This window comes from Corvus kubaryi, unplaced genomic scaffold, assembly GCF_017639235.1.
Source record: "Corvus kubaryi isolate FWS band 111438036 unplaced genomic scaffold, C.kubaryi_AGA036_p1.0 37266, whole genome shotgun sequence".
NCBI lineage: Eukaryota > Metazoa > Chordata > Aves > Passeriformes > Corvidae > Corvus > Corvus kubaryi.
Genome location: NW_024581081.1, coordinates 4,078,078 through 4,096,539, shown reverse-complemented (window position 1 = coordinate 4,096,539; position 18,462 = coordinate 4,078,078). Strand labels below are relative to the sequence as shown.

The window sequence follows — 18,462 nt, the reverse complement described above, 5'->3', positions numbered from 1 at the left end:
CAGAGATGACTTTATCACTAACAAGTCTGAAATAGAGGATTCAAAGAGATAGAATCCCCTAAAGGAACTTAGAAGAAACCATGATAAACAACTTGGGAATGCTATTAGGCAAGTTAGAGTGTTAGACACAGAGCTAGATACCATCAAAATACCTCAAAGCCAAAGATCAGGGTAGTTTAAAGAAAAAAATAATAACAAATACCCAGCACAGGGACAAGAATAGAGAATGGTGGCCATTAACTGTGTTTCCCTTGGCACAATGAGTCCTAATACTAACAAGTTGGAAAGTTCACTATGCAGGACTTGGAAATTTTTCAAGAGTCAGCTCAGTTGAGCAAATCAGTACAAGGAAGTATGAGGAACATGGGAATATTTTAACTTCAAAAAATGGTAGGCACTACCTAATTTCTTTTCTTTTACCAAAAAAAAAAAAAAAAAAAAGGAATGTACATTTAAAACACAAACCAAGGCAGTATCTTATTAAAATTAAAATCTTCACTGTATATCTAACTGTCCTAAAGAAGTGGCATGAATAATTTGCCATGTGTGGCAAATGGGAAGATTCAGGTAAAAACATAGGATGTCTGTATGAAAGGATTTTAATTGATGAGAACTGCATATTTATTCTAGAGAAGACAACTTACTTGCATCTCTTCTGATTTCACATGTTCTCCAGTGACTCTAGCTGCTCCTTTGAACTTGTTCTGGGCAATTTTTTCTTTCTGCAGTGGGTGGGCTTGATCTCTACTGTATTCCAAAGGATGAGTCAACTCCTGTCTCCTGACAGTCTCGAGCTGGTCTATTCGTGTTCTGTTCATAAGGTAAGCGAAGAGTATGAAATTGGCATACGAGACTGTAATGAAGGACTGTCTTCAGATATACTTTCTTTGGGCATGATCTTTGGAGGGCTTGGGCATGTCCCTCATATGCTGATACTGCTGGGAGTGGCAACAAGTTATCAGCACTTGTCAAAATTAAGGTACTTCCTCAGTGGGAACACTCATGTATGCATTCAGCTGCAACATTTTTTCTATTTAGCTGCTGGAAACAATTCTAATTGAAATTTTTGACAATACAATGACCATGAACTTAGAGGCTTTTAAACACATTTTGTATTCAGATAGCTAAATTAGGGCAGACCTGCAGAAGGCACAGCTTGTTACCTGTCAGTGTATCTGTGAAGCCCTGCAATCATGCAAGGCTGGGGACTGAGCTGTGTTTTCATCAGCCCAGTCATTACTACAAATCAGATTACCCATGGACCTGAATGAAACGGGATAAAGAATTTACCTTCCACAGGTAAATACGCTCCAAGAGTTAAATGTGGGTGTTCAGAAGAGATTTTTCCTTTGAACTCAGTGTCTCAAGACATGACTGATCTGGAAGTGCACTTCTCTCTCAGAAGAGTACAAATCTTTACATATCCTCCGAGTTTATTAATATACTAGGATCTAACTTCTTAGTTTATTTTTAATCTGACATGAAATTATTTGCTAGCTTCCTGCTAACAAGTAAAAAGTGAGCTTCCAGCTCCCTTTATGACCTACAGCCACCATCTGTCCTTCAGTATTACTCGAAAAGCAACATGAACTACGGGAGGCAGCCGTGACCTCATGTTTCCCTCTCAGTAATGGAGTTTAGCACCTCAGGAGCAAAATGTGGAAGTTCTCACAGAGACTAAGAGAAAAACAAACTCCCTATATCCTTCTGTTCTTTATCATTCGTTACCTACTTTTATTGTTGTTTTCTATTCTAAATAAGATTGGCTAATATTCTGGTTAAAAGCATGCTAGAGAAAGCCTTAGTGACAGCCAATATAAGTATTAATTCTCCTCAAAATAATCAAATTGAATGAGCAAATAGAGCCCCTGTGTGATTATGTCCAGCCTACCACTCCTCCATACCCAGACCAGTTACTCTGAAATACAATGCCCTACAACAAAAGCAAGATGCAAGATCTATGTATAACATTTTCTACTGAAGACTGAACAGAACCGTGTTAAGTCAAGGCTAGAAAACAAACCCTGCCCTGAGGAAACACAGTAACCAAGGATACCAGGAGCACTTAAGGATACTTCTTTGGAGCCTCTGTCAAACAGTTCATAACCCAGCTATAAATTACAAATAGGAGCTAAGTGCAGAATGCAGATAGAAAATACATTAAAAGAGGCTAAGCACTTTGCACAAATGGAAATTCTTGCTTGCATGCCAGGCACACATCTGCATGAGGCAAATTGAGGCAGGGCTGTCTGTAAGGCAAAAACATACATGAAGCAAAATGTTTTTTCCAAGAAAAGGGTTTTCAGCAAGATGCAGGTGGGAAAAAATAAACCAACCATCAACACGTTGCTGTTGGTTCAAAAAGTGTGCAGATTCCACACTAAAAGGAAATTGTGCATTAAAAATTGCAAACAAGCCACCCTTGTGGAAGGAGCAAGCAAATAACCATCAGAGAATCCTCTGGCTCATGCCAAGTGCCAGCTACAGGGGTGGAGCCATGGGCTGATGCTTTGAACACTCTCCAGGTGCTGTTAGGCACCAGATACACACAACACACTACATTCCAACTGGTTTTCTTCTTGCTTATATTATTTGTGCCTGGAAAGGTCTGAAAACCAAGTGCTTGGAAACAAAAGAATGAACAGATTTGGGCAGGTTTGAGCATGTCACGCTGCTCAGAAAAGGGCTTTGATTGTTTCCAGCGAGCACAAGTTGTCACATGGCACAAGTGAACTGCTATCAATGGGCAGTCATCTTGTGATCCTAACAAGATGTTACTGATTTAAAAATGCAAAGCAGATTCTCAGATTGCATAAATCAGCACAGAGCTGACACAGCCGGGGAGGATAAGCTGCCTTTTGCAATTAGCTTTAGCTTATACGTTAGAAAAAGTGAGTGAAAAGATGTACACATTATACTGGGCAGGCATTTTTGGGTAAACACCTGTGTGGAAATGCTAGGGGCTACTATGGCTAATGACATGAATAAATCGATGGCAAGCTCTTTTAAAAATATGCATTATTTTGAAAAAGTCAAAGTAATTGCATCTGTAAGGCAGCACTGCCAGCAGGCAGAGAATACAGTGCTGGCAGAATTTGGCACTGCAGTAATTCTGCACCAGTACATTACTCCACAGTCAAAATTTACACCAGTAAAAGTAAAAGCAGCACCTAATTTCATTAGTAGCTTCATGAACTGCCAAATCCCACAAATACTCACATCTGGAACACCTATTAGAGTCAGCCAGAGATCAGAGATCCAAGAAGGATTTTTAACGAAACCATTTATTTTTAAGATGGTGAAAACATTTTGCTAAAAGACAGCTATGGGAGAAAATGATACAAACTGATAAATGCAAAATAGCCTTTTGTACTGTTCCTGTGGTCTTTGAAATTAAGAGGAATGGACAAGTAAATCTGAAAAATAATTTCTTACTTTGCATTATATATCAAAAAATCAAAATCAATAAACTATGTCAATTTTGCACCAGTTAAGAACTAGGTTTGAAATGTAAAGAGGGAAAGAATCTCTCCTGTGTTTACAGTAGATAGCACCTACTAATTTCTAACAGATTTCATCACATTAAAAATTCGTATTTGATCTGATTGTAAGCAACCTCAATTTTTATTAGAGGCATTTTCATAGCCTAAAATTAATTATAGTTGTGAAGGCACTTCCATCACAAATCCCATAGTTCCAAAATTATTCATTGCAGCGATTTTGTGTTAAGAAAGTATTTTTCTTCTATGAAGATGTAAACAAAAAAAAAAAAAAAAAAAACTAAAACTTTGACAGCATTTAATAATTATAAATTACAAATTACAAAAGCAACTGTCTTGAATTTTCAACTTCTTAATTTATATGGTAACAAATACATTCTCAGTCTAGTCTAAAGATTAGTATTCCTGACATAAGAATGCTGTCGGCATTGATGTATAATCTACACTTTTTATTAACCTCAGAAATATGTGCTACCCTGTTGTGAATGTGAGAAGTTTATCCTTTACTTAATCAGTGGCCTGATCAAATTTTAAAAAAATTAGCCTGAGTTCCTACTGCTTTCACTGTAATCCAAAGATATTCAGCAAATTATGAGAAGCATTTGGTGCTACTCAGCTTTAGACCCAAACTGCGTCAGTGTTTTGAGAGCTGGCCTATTTCAGTGAGGTGCTTTACTTCTAATCTAGATGGCTAAATAAGTGTTTCAGTTCAGAAACAACAGAAATGCCAGTGGAAAGAACTTAGTTGGTAAGTAAGAATTTAGCAGCCTGATTTTAAGGATGCTAAAAGAATTATTTTCCTCACTGCACACACAGATCAGTTTCTTGTGTATGCAGATTTACCTGCAAAAATGCATTGGTTCCTCATGTTCCTCTTTCACCACGGTCAGTGAAGGGGTTCCTCTGCGGTATACGTCAATCTCTAATCCTCTGCTAAGGATAGTCTGGGATTCTTCTGGACAGGTATCTGTGATAGTACACAGAACTTGGTGAATATTTATGAACCCTCATTGTGTATTTAAAACCACAGACTGCATAAGTGCATTTATTGCTTAATCTATCAGAAGGAATTAATGTATTTTGCCTAATTATGCAAGTATTCCATTCCCAGCAAAGGTCTTAGTAGTGCAATCCAAGCCCTACAAATCAAGTAAATGAAAGAGATTTCGGGGTATATTAGTGTCAGTAGCTGAATTCCTCTTTAGGAATGTGAATGCCATCTGATGGTTCAACCTTAGCATGAGCATAATTTTCAAAGAGGACTCAGGAACCCTTTTGTAGCAGCAGTCTAACACAGACTAGAGTGTGCTTCTAGATTGTGACAGAGCAATTGAGAGCTATCAGAAGTGAGTATTTCTGCCCTGGTGATTATTGCAGACAGGAAAACTTATTTTGACTGATATTACGTAAAGAGAAAGCCAATGGTTTGGGATGAGGAGTCAATGTGTGGGAAGTCCTTCAGTGGAAATCAAGAAAAGTCAAGAACTTGTTCAATAAAAAGGACTAAAGCCTGCTGAAGCAGGATGCCACTTCATGACCAGAAGTAAGATCACTGAGCCAAAAGACAAGAAACATTGATTGACCAAAGAGCTGGGACCACATTAAGGCAAAACTGAGTGAAGACATTCTTAGGAAATTTTAATTTGCCACTGAGCGGAGGTTGTCTGTGCCTTAGGAGAAAAACATGCAAGTTTGAGAGATTAATTTGCCCACTTTTTAAAAAGTCACATATGTTATCTCTGTGGAATTTAAATAGAAAATGGCAATATGTCACTGTCAAGGGATGAGTCATACCTAAGCTACAGGGAATTCTATCCCTGACTACAGAGATTAATTGAATATCGCAGCCATCTCATGGGATCTAAAGTCTGCACCTGAAAGTGTACCTCAAACAACAGACTTAGGAAGAATGACTCGTGATGATAGAGAACCAAGAAAAACAAGGGGCTTGCAGATGTATCTCTTCCCTCTTCTCTGTTTTTTCCAGTTTAGGCCTGAGAAATACTGACAGAGGTGGGCATATAGCTAGGGAGCACAGGCAGAAGGAGTCATAAATCCAAGACAAAAATTTTTCCCCAGTGAAAAATAAATATAAATCAACACTTGCGTAGCTCTTACCGGATGTGTCTGCAATCATGTTTTTTTGTAGTTCTTCCACTTCAGGGCTTTCTTTAATCTTGAAAGCAGGAATCTCATGAGCCTCTCTTGAAGATGGCAGATGTAGGCTTTTAACATTGCTAGTCTTGTTCCCATTCTTTGACTCAGGCTCATGCTCTCTCCTTTTCAGTCTTGTGAGCTGAAATAGGGACTGACGAAAAGAAGAGCGAGCCTTCCTCCCTTTCAGACTGACAGCTCCAGTACTAGAATCACTGCTTGTGCTGCAGGAGAGATCTTGTTGACCTGAAATTGCTTGAATATCTTGTTTTCTTGGTGGTGATCTGCTGTATTTCCTCAGAGAGATTTTTTCTGTTCCACTGGGTTCATCACTAGCATAATCACCATCAGAAAGATCCAAATGCCTGTCAGCGTGATCCACTCCCTGAGGCACATGCTGGGAGGGATATTGAGCATGGTGAGATTTGGGGTCATTATTACTTTTTGGGGGTAAGCAGTTTGACTCACAGGAGAAAGACGCAACTTGCCATTTGGAGGCAACTGTTCCCCTCCTTTGCCACTCTTGCTGCAAGGCTGAGCTTCCCTTCTCCACAGCCTCAGGTGAGCTACATGTAATTTTTATTATTTTATCATTGACCACCTTAAACCCAGTATGGATTTGCCTCTTGCTTTCCAAGTTCTGGCTGTCCACAACTTCCTGTGGGCATACCTGAACCCAGTTCTGACCCTGTGTGAATGCAGGACCTGCACTCCACTCTGCCTCCTTGATGTGATCTGTATCTAAACCCTGGAGTGGATAATGCCTCTGTAGGACTTCCAAGGGGGTTTTTGCTCCCTCTGTGAGATGTCCTTTCAGAGGCTGATCCACCCTACCTAGGTCCTTTTGCAGAGTACCCTCCACAGCTCTTCCAGCAGTTTTGCCTACTTGTTCTAAAGGACCCATGTGATGAGTCTCCAGTTCCTCTCCTACTTGTAGGTTTGTGTCTGTTGCTGTTTTGGGACGTGGTTGCAGGATTTCAGGCCATCTTCTCTGCGGTGTGTCACCAAGATTTTCCTTTAAGTCTTTATCTCCCCCAATCATTTCTTTTTCTTCTGCACTTTGCTCAACTGCTTTTGCTTCACAGTCAGTCTTAACCTTCATCTCCCTCTCAGCTAAAGCACAGTCTGGCTTTTTTTCATGTGTATCCATCTGCATGGAGCTACTGACCTGCAGATTTAGCTGAGAGCATTCTCCTGGCTGTAGTATGCCTCTGTTCACTTGGCCAGACTGGGAGAAATGACCCCAGAAATTCAAACCAGCTCTTCTGGCATTCTTGCTGTCCTCTTTTACAGGCCTCTGCTTAATTTTTTTGAGCCTTGCTATGCCCTCTCTTCGTTTCAGAAAAACCTTTCGAGGTGTTATTTTTGGCTTGCCCTGGAAAAAAATAAATAAATCCTGACAGTCACAGCCTGAGAATTGTTCTGCAGAAAGGAAGATATTTACAATAACTGAAAAAACTGAGACACCAGAAGTCTTAAAGACACTGGGTATGGATAACTGAGTACATAAGAAACAGCCCGGAGATTACAGGGAAGGTGCAAGAATTTTTAGAAACAGTCGCTATGTGATGCCTCCATTCATTCATTCATTAGTAGAGTCAAAGGGTTAAGATGGTGCTAAATGTCTGTATGACAGAAGATGGGAAAAGTTCTATCCTTCTTTGTTTTCAGGGCAAATCCAAGTAGTTTTTACAATGTGACACAAAAATATGTAACTGCATCAGTATGAGATGCTATTTTACCAAGGAGACATAGAGAAAATTTCTGAGTGATGAAACATGCATCTTCCAAGTCACCAAGCCGAACCAAATGCTGAGTCTGACACCTAGAGGTGTCAGGCATAAGCTCATCTCAAACTGTACCCACGGCAAAAAGCAGAAGACTCTCACTGTAATTGGCCCTTGTATGAAACCTGCATTTGGAAATGCCCCCATTCTCACAGTGGTGGCACATGAGAGACCATTTATTATGGAACAAACAGAGACTACCTTGATGTCTATTTTAACTAAGTGTCTTGAGACCTGGGCACAAACTATGACCCAGAAAATAGGTGGAAACAGAGGAATCCGGTGGGAAGTAGTGGGGGAATAGGATTGTGACTGAGTAATACAGCCCTTTTTTTCCACTTTGGGGAAAAATCTTTCAATATCACATGCAAGATCAGTGGAAAAATGTGCTACCATGCAATGAGACCAAATAGAGCCCATGCAATATCTATGTCCGTGAGAATTTGTCAAAAACGAAGTGAATGCACCGATGGCAACAGTACCTGTTGCTCCTTCTGCTGCTTTTCTATGAGATGATTGTCTGCTTTAAGTTGCTCTTCAACAAATTTTTCAGAAGTCTTCTGTCTAATACCAATTGCTGGTGTGATTTGCCTAGGCAAGGAAAAAGAAGGTACTTATTTGTAACATTCTTTAGTTAGTTTTCTTTTGATAATTTGTATGAAGCTGATATGGAGTTTAGAATTGTAAATGGTCTCTGCAATACTTTTAAAATGTGAAGCATGTTAGTAAAATCTCCCTATTGTGTGAATCCAACTCTCACTCTAAAACATCCCGTCTAGACCAAGCATTAATTATACTTTCAGCAAGCAACATTTTTTGGCTGGTATCAGTGTGTCCTTAGAAATAGAAAATAGTCAAAAGGAAAAATATTTCAGTCATTTTCTGCAGACTAGAGTTGATGACAGTCACAAAGAACTCACTATCTCTCTGGTAGAGTGGCTTGAATTAGATGGTGAAGAGTGATAGAGTAGAAAAAAATAATGTCTATAATGCTGTAGAGGGCCAAACTGAAAGCTGACTCAAAATGAAGCATAATACAGCATTCACAAGCATATCTTATTTCAAAGGAAATGTGCTTGATCCTTAATTTAGTCACTTATTAATAATTTCTACAAAATATAAAAAATTCTAGGATTAATAGAAGTACAGCGCATCACTGTCCTTCCTACACCCATCTCTACCCAGTACCACTGTACCATGGATAATCTTTTAATTTTTCCCTCTGTCTCTGCTATCACACCATGACCTAATCATATGAGATTTGGAGGGAAAACTCTTGCTGAAGAGGACTCAACATTAGACAATTCTCATTTCAGCAAAGCTTGCTTCAAACCAAGTACAGCCTGGTGCCATAGTGAAAGTGTCATGAAGAGCTGGAGAACATTCTGTGCTTTACTTTCATCCAGCTCATGATAAGACCACAATGTGAAATACCAGCCAAATCACAAGTAGCGGTGACTGGGAGACAGACTTCAGAAACTCACTGATGATCCAAAAATGCATACATGGACAGGGCCACTTGCCCAGACATTCATATGGTGCTGCCACATCTTCCCAGTCTTCTGCTCTGGAGGTCCCTGTCTTCCTTCTCTGTCCAACTTCCCACATGGTTAACACACTAAAATTTTCATGACATTTGCTCTCAGTCTGTGCTTTCCTAGAAGTTTGCTGCTTCTTTTTTTACTTGATGGAAGGCTCAGTGTGCCAAACACCTGCTGCTTCTATCTGCATCAGTTGAGGAAAGGTAACAATTCTAAGAGCATTTCTTCCATCACCAGTGCCAGCCCACCCATTCCTGCCTGTTGTGAGCATCCCCACAGTCCTGGTACAGTTCATTTTGCAGTGCAGTGATGAACCAGATCAGAAAAGTGATCCAAGTTAAATCTTACTATTCTCCTCTCTCCAGATAATTTTAACAAGGATTACTTCACTGCCCTGTTCAATATATAGGCATATAAAAATTGGTCTTGGCACAGCTGAAGAGGCAGAGCAAGGACAGGAATGAAGGAGCTACCATCACAAACTGATGGCCACTGCAGAAGTGATGGCATATCAACAGATTTTTTCTCTCCTTGCCGACTTTTGCCTTACTTCTATCCTTTGGAGATCACAGTTACAAACTCAGTTCATTTATATTGGCTAGACCAGCATCCCTTTACACAGAAGTAGATCAACTGCTAGGCCATAGACCTGCCCAATTTCTGCCCATGCACACCTGCCACTTCCAAGCAAAGGAAAGAGCGATGGTGTTGCATGCATAACACAAACGTTGTGTATACCATCAAGGAAAACCTGTGTTTGTAGCTTGACTGACTGACTAAGATAATTTCTCACCTGGCTTCTGTATTTCCAGTCTTCATCTTCCCTTCTATGCCAAACTGAGATGAAGAAATCTCCTCCTTTAGTTGTTCTCTTTGTTCTTCTTTAGCAGCAGAAAAAGTTTCAGAGAAATTCCTTTCTTTTTTTAATCGACTGCTCTCTAAGCAGCAGGAAAAAGGTCAGTGTAAACAAAGCCTTTACAGAATGAATAAATGAAAAATACATAACCTAAAATAATTAGAAATGTTTGTATTTTCAACAACATACACAAGGTTTTGATTTTTGAAAACACTTTACAGAATACAGTTGAATTAAGTAGATGGAAGGATGCAATCCGTGGTAAAAAAGAGGCTTCTGATCCTCAAATCTAGTGCTGGAATCATGGAAATGACAAGTAGTAAGATGCATGTCCCCTGCCTCTAGAGATTTGTAGCTCTTGCTTAATGTGTTTACCCCAGAACATGGCAGTGAAGGCACTGCTAGACAGTACTGAACTACTTGTGTGTCTATAATTATGTGACTTGCAAGCCAGTTCATTTAACAGTTCAATAAGCAGTATTTGTGAACATGAGAGTTTTTAACCAGACATTTTCTGTTTTATTTCACAGAACTGCAAATGTGTGCATCTTCCTATTGAAGCTTACTGTCTTTTTCACCAAAAGAAAGCAGCTTCTACTTCAATTAATTTTTCTTCTGAGTGTCAGCTAGTGGTGAGTTCCTCTTTTAGGTCAAGTTAGGGCTGATAACTGGAGCAAAAAACCTTGCTCATTCATACTACACACTGTTGCTGTAGCAGGATTTATATAACTCACTTCATCATGTAAATACAGCCAGTGCTATCAAAGTCCTCTGCAACATGCTGGACGGACTTTCTGGTCCAACAACAGGAATACAAAAGTTTGCATTTATCCCTCAGTCTTTCTCAGCTACACACCAAATATCTCCAACATCTCCAGCCCCATAGCAGACAAGTGTTGCTGTTTCTGCAACCTTCCCACCTGCCTTGCACCAGAATATGTCTGAGGAGGCAGAGGTGGCACAGTAGGTTGACAGACGCAAGAGATGCAGAAGCCACGTGTCCCTTCTCACAGATCTCACATGTGGGGCTATGCTGCCTCAGAATGCTTTAATAGGAGAGGTGCCCAAGGTCTTTAATTTTCAACTAGTGATTCCCTGTGCAAGGCAAGAACAATGTGCCCAAACAGCTGTGTAATTCACCTTTCTTTTCTTTTCTGTTCTCTTCTTGAGCATCTTGTCTGGAAAGGTTTTTTGTGGCGCTCTCTGTAGACTGAAGCAGTGGCTCGGTGCTTATCCCTTTAAATAAGAATGTGAAATGTTAAGCAAACTGTTGATACATTTATGTGTCCAACAATAAAAAACCAGACTCATCACAACAGCCAGAAAAGTGTCAGCTAGCCCAGTCCTCAAGTGCAAATTCAGCTGAAGCATATTTCAAAGACAACTGCACTGACCAGATCCAGTTGGAAGTTACCCTGATGTTACGAGGCCTCTGCACTTTCAAGCCTTAGTTTTACACAAGAGGCAGGCTGAAGTCAGCACAGCTTTCAATAAAAAGCAGTCATACCTCTCCCTGTCCTAGTGTGCTCCTGCTGTCAGATTCCTGCTGCCCAGTCTTATTCAACTTGCTTGTCAACAACCTGGATGAAGGGGTAGGGAGCACCCTAAGCAAGTTTGCTGATGATACAGAACTGGGCAGACTGGCTGATGCACCTGAAGGCTCTGCTGCCATTCCCTGGGACGTTGATAGGCTGGAGAGCTGGACAGAGAGAAACCTTATGAGGTTCAACAAGGACAAGTGCAGGGTGCTGCACGTGGGGAGGAATAACCCCAAGCAGCAGCACAGGCTGGGGGCTGACCACCTAGAGAGCAGCTCTGCTGAGGAGGACTGGGAGTATTGGTGGATGACAAGCTGACCATGAGCCAGCAGTGCTCTTGTGGCCAAAAGAGCCAATGGGACCTTGGGGTGCACTGGGAAGAGTGTGGCCAGCAGGTTGAGGGAGGAGATCCTCCCTCTCTACTCAGCCCAAGTAAGGCCACATGTGCGGTATTGTGTTCAATTCTGGTCTCCACAGTTCAAGAAAGACAAAAACCTACTGGAGAGGCCCCAGTGGAGGGCCACAAAGATGATGAAGGATCTGGAGCATGTCTCTTATCAGGAGACACTGCAGGAGCTGGGCCTGTTCAGTCTGGAGAAAAGAAGGCTGAGAGGGAACCTCATCAATACATACGAGTATATCAAAGGCAAGTGCCAAGAGGATGGTGCCCAGAGTCAGGACAGGGAATAATGGCTATAAACACAAGAAGTTCCACCTTAACACTTCTTTAGACTGAGGGTGGCAGAGCACTGGAACAGGCTGCCCAGGGAGATCATGGGGTCTCCCTCTCTGGAGACATTCAAAAGCCACCTGGATGTGTTCCTGTGTGGTCTGCTCAAGGTGACCCTGCCTTGGCAGAGGGGTTGACCTAGATGATCTCCAAAGGTCCCTTCCAACCCTAACTGTTCGGTGGTTCTGTGATTCAGTGATTCATCCACTCACAGACTATCTCTCAATTCCCCTCATTTGTACTGTCAGAAGTATTTCTGAAGCTCTACTGTAAACTTAACTGGGCATGGATCCAAGTTCCGTGTAAACCAGCAAGAAAATAGTAGTTCCAGAGACAAGAAGTGATCAGATTCTTTCAGTGAGAGTACCTGTCCTGAGCTAGATAGAAGAATATGAAAATAAAATTTCAGTTGTACCATGGGAGTAGCTCACAGTCAGGTCTCACTACAGAAGTTCAAAGGAATCCAGGATGCACGTCTGGACTACAATTACATTCTCTTTCCTTTTAAGTGTTTATTCCTACTTTTTTTGCACCCCTCTTCCTCCCATTTTGAAATCAACTTTTGGTTTCCTGCAAATTGCTCTTTTATTCTTTCTTACCCTTTGGTATATTCCCACAGAAGACAGGGCTTGCAAAGTGTAGCCAAGAGAAGATGCCAAGTAGCAGCTTACATTGTTTTAGCTCTCAGTGATGCAGCTCTAGATCAGTGTGAGAAAAACCAAGATTGCTGACAGAGAGCAGGCCTTCTTAGCTACAGCAATGTGCTCTCACACCTTGGAAAGCTATAGCCACATCCAACTTCTTATGCTTCTTCCCCTAAAATATAACCTATTCCCTACTTCATATAATTTAGCTTTCTCAATTTAATGACTTCCTTCTCCATTTATATCTACAAGCTGCAACTTCTCTCCCTATGAGGCAAGTCAACTGTGACTCGAGAAGTAAAAAAAAAATCAAGTTTACAATACTTTAAAAGCTTTTATTACAAGCCACCATAAAAACAAAGCACCTTCCCCTGACCTTCAATAAAGTCAGTTAGAATCACTAGCAAAGGCAAAGATTCACGGGAATTGCACAATAGACTTAGGTTCAGATTTCCAGCACTTTTTGCCCACCTGAATCTGAAAGCTGCATGTGTTCTCCTGAGATTTCTGAGCTGCTCTCGTTTGGCATGAGCTCCGGGGATCTGCTTTGCCAAGCAGAGCGCATTGCCAAGGGAGATGTCTGTGAGAATTCCAGGCTCTCAGCCTGGGAAGAATTTTGTGATGGGAACTGGACAGGAATGAAAGTAGCCGGAAAGCATGGAAGGGGTGGCATCGTGGCTGCTAGGTGAGAAGGTATCCCAGGAGAAACAGAAAAGCCTAAAAATAATCACCAGAGAAGAAAAATTAGAGAAGCTTAAGACAAGTATTTTTGTATTGAACTAGAAATCTCTTGCTAAACTGGTGTGACACAAAACCAATGTTGCTTTCATGCTTTTTTCATGGTGGTTGCATGTTCAGAATAAAATAATCAAATTTCGTGTTTGTTATTTTATTTAAATTGTAAAACCTGCTTGCTACAATCACCAAATATTCAAAATTATTACATGCTACAGGGATGTTGAATTAAAGAGAACTTACAAAGTACTCCTGAGCAAGCAAAAAAAAACCCCATTTACCCTAGGACCCCTTAAGTCAATTGGCAGGTAAAAGTTATGTATCTCAAAATATCTCTGAGGCATACCTCAATGCAAAAGTGGAAAAGGTTTTCCTTTTAGCTCTGGATGGCTGGTTACACATTATATTAGAACACTTACCAATGGAAAAAACTTAAGCAGTTCTGCATAGGGACCAAAGTTCAGGTTCACTACTTCCAGGAAAAAAAACCTTTCTAAATTAGACTTGCTTTTTACTTTCTTTCTTTATACCACGAACCCTCTCTGTCCTGTGACCTAACTTCAACAAGCAGAAAGAGAATGGCTGAGACTGAAAATAGTTAAGGCATTTTTTGGAAGAAGGCTGACCTGTGGATTTGAAACCTGACTGGCACAGTTTCAGGAATATCCCAACTCACTACTTCTGGGCAGATGTTTTAACCATGCAGCCAGCAGGTGGTCAGAGCCGCTTCTGTGTCTGTTCCACGAGGCATTAAAATGACAACCTGTTGTTCAATGAGGTTTTGATCTTATTCTTGAATGCTATGTTACTTCTTTAAATGCATGGCAATATTAAAGCAACTACCTTTACCATAATAAGAGAAATCATAGCCCTACTAGTTCTTCATATTTTACATCTTTAAAGGTCAATGGTACCAAACTAATGCAGGTACCATTGCTATCCTAAACTTACACTGCTTCCAGTAACAAAAGAGGACTTTGAGTGCAGTTTTGCTTCCTTTTAATTCAAGTCAGCATTTTGTCTGTGGCCTTATATGTTAGCTAAATGTAGCTGGATATGTAAATACACCCAAAGAGAATCCTATAAATATATTTCTAACTGTATGAGTTTGGTCTTGAGTTCATGGTACTAACTGTACTAGCTTTCTTCAGAAAAGCATTTAAGGATTCACAGCACTGGGGCAGGGGGAAGAGAAATTTGTATGGTGAAGCATAGCAGACTTAAGACACTTTCCTTCTCAGCCCTTCCTAAGAACCCAAAAAAAGTGGTGCAACCACAGAACAGTTCTGCTCTCACTGAACGGCTGGAAGTAACAACAAACACCTTGCTAATTCTGGCATTTGGGCAGAGATTAATGAGCAACATAATTGCTCCGTGGAGGTTCTGCTTTGATTAGAAAATTTGGAAGCCACAGACTGTATACTTGTTCCACCTGGTCACCGCAGACACCTTGAAGACTTTTCCTGCCATTTCAACCAGCCTTTTCTCTGAGGCAAAAAGAACAGGATGATGAAGATTTCATTTACTCATAGTCTCCATCCTCTCTCTTTCTCAGGCTGTCTCCCTAGTATACAGCAGTGGCTCTTGACAGCTAATTCACAGTGGCATAGCTCCATCAGGAAATCTGGTACAATGGCAGCCAGGCCTGCTCATACCACTGCTGCTGTGGCTTAGCTTCTGGCTGCAGGGCCAATGGTTGAAATCCTCCTTATCCCCCCACAAAAAATCCCTGATTGCTACACTCCATCAAGACCTTCAAACAGATCTGACACTGTGTTCTTTCCCAAGTTTCTTGTTCCCTTCAGTCTCATATTTCTTTGCACTGCTGGCATCATCAGGAAGCTCAGAGAGGGCCCCACAAGGCAAGCAGACAACCTAAGCTGAAGAAAGCCTGGCTCTTAGTGGTCTCTCTGGGGTGGTGGTTGGCCCTTGCTTGCCGCCTGGTGCCTCTACCCCAGCATACACCTCCTGCCTGCCTACGTGCTCTGACAGCCCCACAGCTTTTCAAGCTGCTGTGAACATGTTCAATGACAGCACCTCTGCACCCCAATGGTGCAGTGGATCTGATTGTCCATTGTTTGTCCAGCCCAACATTTTGTCATTCCTACCAGAAGGTTCTCTCAACCCATGAGGCTGAGAGGGAATGAAGCAAAGCCCCTTTTATTTTGTTAGCTAACAACAGGTATTATGCTCATTGGTGAGGTAGATGAAACTTGCTAAAATTTCATTTTCTTTTATGGAAGCAATAACGTAAGGTAGTATTTCCCTAAAATAGTGCTAACTCCAAGGGTTTCCAGGATAGGGGGTAAGGGGATGGCCATAAACTCTTAGTTTTTATTATTATCTCTAAATGTGCCTAAAGTAATGCCTATTGTCTTGAATGAACTTTTGCAAGTAGATGTTCCTCGTATGGCAATCGAAATAAACAGAATTTTGATTATAAAGGACTATGTCCAAACTGGTCAAACTAGATGTGCTATGAAGTATTTTTATACGTGAATGGGGGAACAACAAAAGACGCGGGTGTCTCAGAGGACTTAGTCTCACCCTGTATGATTAGAACATGGGAAAAAAACTTAAAAAAAAAAAAGTGGATTTTCAATTCCAAAAAGTTGTTTGTAAGACCTCATCAGGATACACTGAACTCTAGCATGAAAGGTGTCATCACCTAGTTCTCCTAACTCTCCTCTGAGATCTTAACATAATGAGATTCTTGCACAGATCCTCAACTGGGTCAAGTAGCTTGACATTAGACTGAAAAAAAATAATGCCAGATCAATGTATACATGCAGCCAGGGGATGCTTTAGGCTGCTTAGAGCCTTAGCTCATGGGTTAGGTGAAGCTGCCTCCCCAGCAGGTTACCTGAGAAGCAGCATCAACCCTGGCCTTCCATGAAATTATGGATACCCCCTGTCTGATGTTATGCACAAGCAGCCCTGCTAAAGCAAGGCCAATGCTCTCACAAGTCTACATGATTTTCCTAAATTCTTCTTTCACCTTGGGCACACACTGAGGAGAATGTTCTACTGCTGTGGACAGCATGGGAAGGTGTGTGGGGTCCTCTTTTTCTACTTGCTCAGCATATGGTGTTTTCCAGCAATCCCACTGTCAAATGAAACTGTTCAAGGAGTGGTATCATGCTGTTAGGAACAGGCTGCACTATTAAAGATAAGTATCTATTAACAGAAGAATGGTGTGTTGACTTTCTTCTTCTTCTTTTATCCATGTAAAGCTGGAACTTTCATATATAGGTACAGAAGAGAAAGGATATTTCAGCTTCTCTGTAATTTTTACCACTCTACGATAATTTTCTGTACTACCATTCAAGACTACTTCAATAGAAGTCTATACAGAGGTCTTTTATTAAACATAAAGGTTCTCCTGAAATTTTAGTATACAGGTGAGGAAAGAAGTGTTTTCAGAAGTTTACAGCTTGGATGCAATATTTGTAAAGAAGGGAATATTTTAGCATAACTGCCAGAGAAAGAGCCCCCAGCCACTGAAAACAACTATCAAACCTTCTCTTTAAAGAACTGCTGTATTTTGCTGCTGGTGTGCAAGCAGCAGCAGGTGTAGGTGCCACCGTGTGAGGAGAGATTCCATGAGTACCTGGGTTGTAAAGTGCAATGATTTTCTGCTGTTCAGCCACCAGCCTTTGCAGCTGCTCCATCTGCTGCTTCATCAGCTGGTCCTGCTGCCCCGGAGCCTGAAAATATCAGGAAGATACAGTATCAAACTACACTTCTGCATGGTTTTTAATCAGAAAGAATCACCTTATCTGAGCTTCGGGGATAGGCGTTTCTTAAAGTGTGTATTACTTTGAATAAAGAATTTTAACATTTATATTTAAAACTCTTTTGGCATGTTAGAACTCAAAGTGTACACTGGCATTGATGAAAAGGAGCTTTCAAAAGTCAATATCCACAGGCCAGAGATGCAAGTTGTAGGAAATATAAGCATGGTCTGAAACTAGGGATGAAAGGGTAGAAGAATGATTCTGTTTCTGACTAAATTGCTGTGACCATTTCCACAGCCCTTCTGCAGGCCAGGTACTCCCCACACCTATCCAACTTGCCTTGATTTTCTGAGTTTCCCAGTTTATATCTATTTGACTACTTCTTTAACTCATCTGTTTCTTCTGTCCTGTCCACTGAGAAGAACTACCAGAGATCAGTCGTACAAGTGATAGGTCTTTTTTTTCCTCTTATTTATTTATTGTGAATTACCAGATCTGTCCCAGAGCTAAAATTTACAACATAAAGACAGTGTCATATTGCTGCTGTGCCAGAAGCTTCCTGGCAGTCTACCTGTAAGCACAATTTTCACTCTACTGTCTCTCTCTCTGGTATTATTCGAGAGCACCATGTAATAAAGCAAAGTCCAAGGTCACTTTTTCTTCACCAGGCTCTTTAAGAAGAGTTCAAGTAATTCACATAGTCAAATGGCAGAAGGCACCAAAGAACAAAGAATGCCTAAGACTCAGTATCAGATTTTATGACCAGCTGTTAATAGTTTACAATATCACAGGATACATTCTGGTCATTAAACTTAATGACCTTGTTTATGTCATCTGAGAACAGAAGTAGCAGACTCCTGGGACTCACAAGAAATTATCTTCAAGTGCAGCCTTACTTACATTATTACTTTCCCGGCAACCAAGGAATAACAAACTTCCTGCCCCTATATGTAAAGTACTACACTCTTCCTTAGAATAAAAAAATGTGAAAATAATGATAAACCTCAGGTGGAGAGAGGATTGAGAACTGCCAGCATAGATACATGCTAAGTAATAAATTCAACTGTGTTGGAAATATAAGAGTCTCTTTAAAATATACAGCTAAGACATTGTATTGTTTACTGTCTTACAAGAAGCAGATTGATCATCCAGTGGAAGAGATACTGTGGAGTTACTTCTGTGCACCACTTTGTCAAAACTAAGAAGAGAAAAAAGTCAGAAATGAAAAAAATGTATAAAA

At 40.7% G+C, this 18,462-nt stretch overlaps 1 protein-coding gene across 1 annotated transcript in view; it reads right to left on the bottom strand.

The window, feature by feature from the left end:
- Positions 1 to 13,446, bottom strand: part of LOC121663160 (centromere protein J-like) — a 32,793-nt gene extending 19,347 nt beyond the window's left edge. The window contains exons 1-7 of the mRNA XM_042025115.1: positions 13,222 to 13,446; positions 10,979 to 11,074; positions 9,776 to 9,920; positions 7,924 to 8,032; positions 5,619 to 7,029; positions 4,344 to 4,467; positions 645 to 810 (exon numbers count right to left, since the gene is read on the bottom strand). Coding sequence (XP_041881049.1) covers positions 645 to 810; positions 4,344 to 4,467; positions 5,619 to 7,029; positions 7,924 to 8,032; positions 9,776 to 9,920; positions 10,979 to 11,074; positions 13,222 to 13,423 — 2,253 coding nt within the window. The 5' untranslated portion in view covers positions 13,424 to 13,446. The remainder of the gene's footprint in view (positions 1 to 644; positions 811 to 4,343; positions 4,468 to 5,618; positions 7,030 to 7,923; positions 8,033 to 9,775; positions 9,921 to 10,978; positions 11,075 to 13,221) is intronic.
- Between the last annotated feature and the right edge of the window lie 5,016 nt (positions 13,447 to 18,462).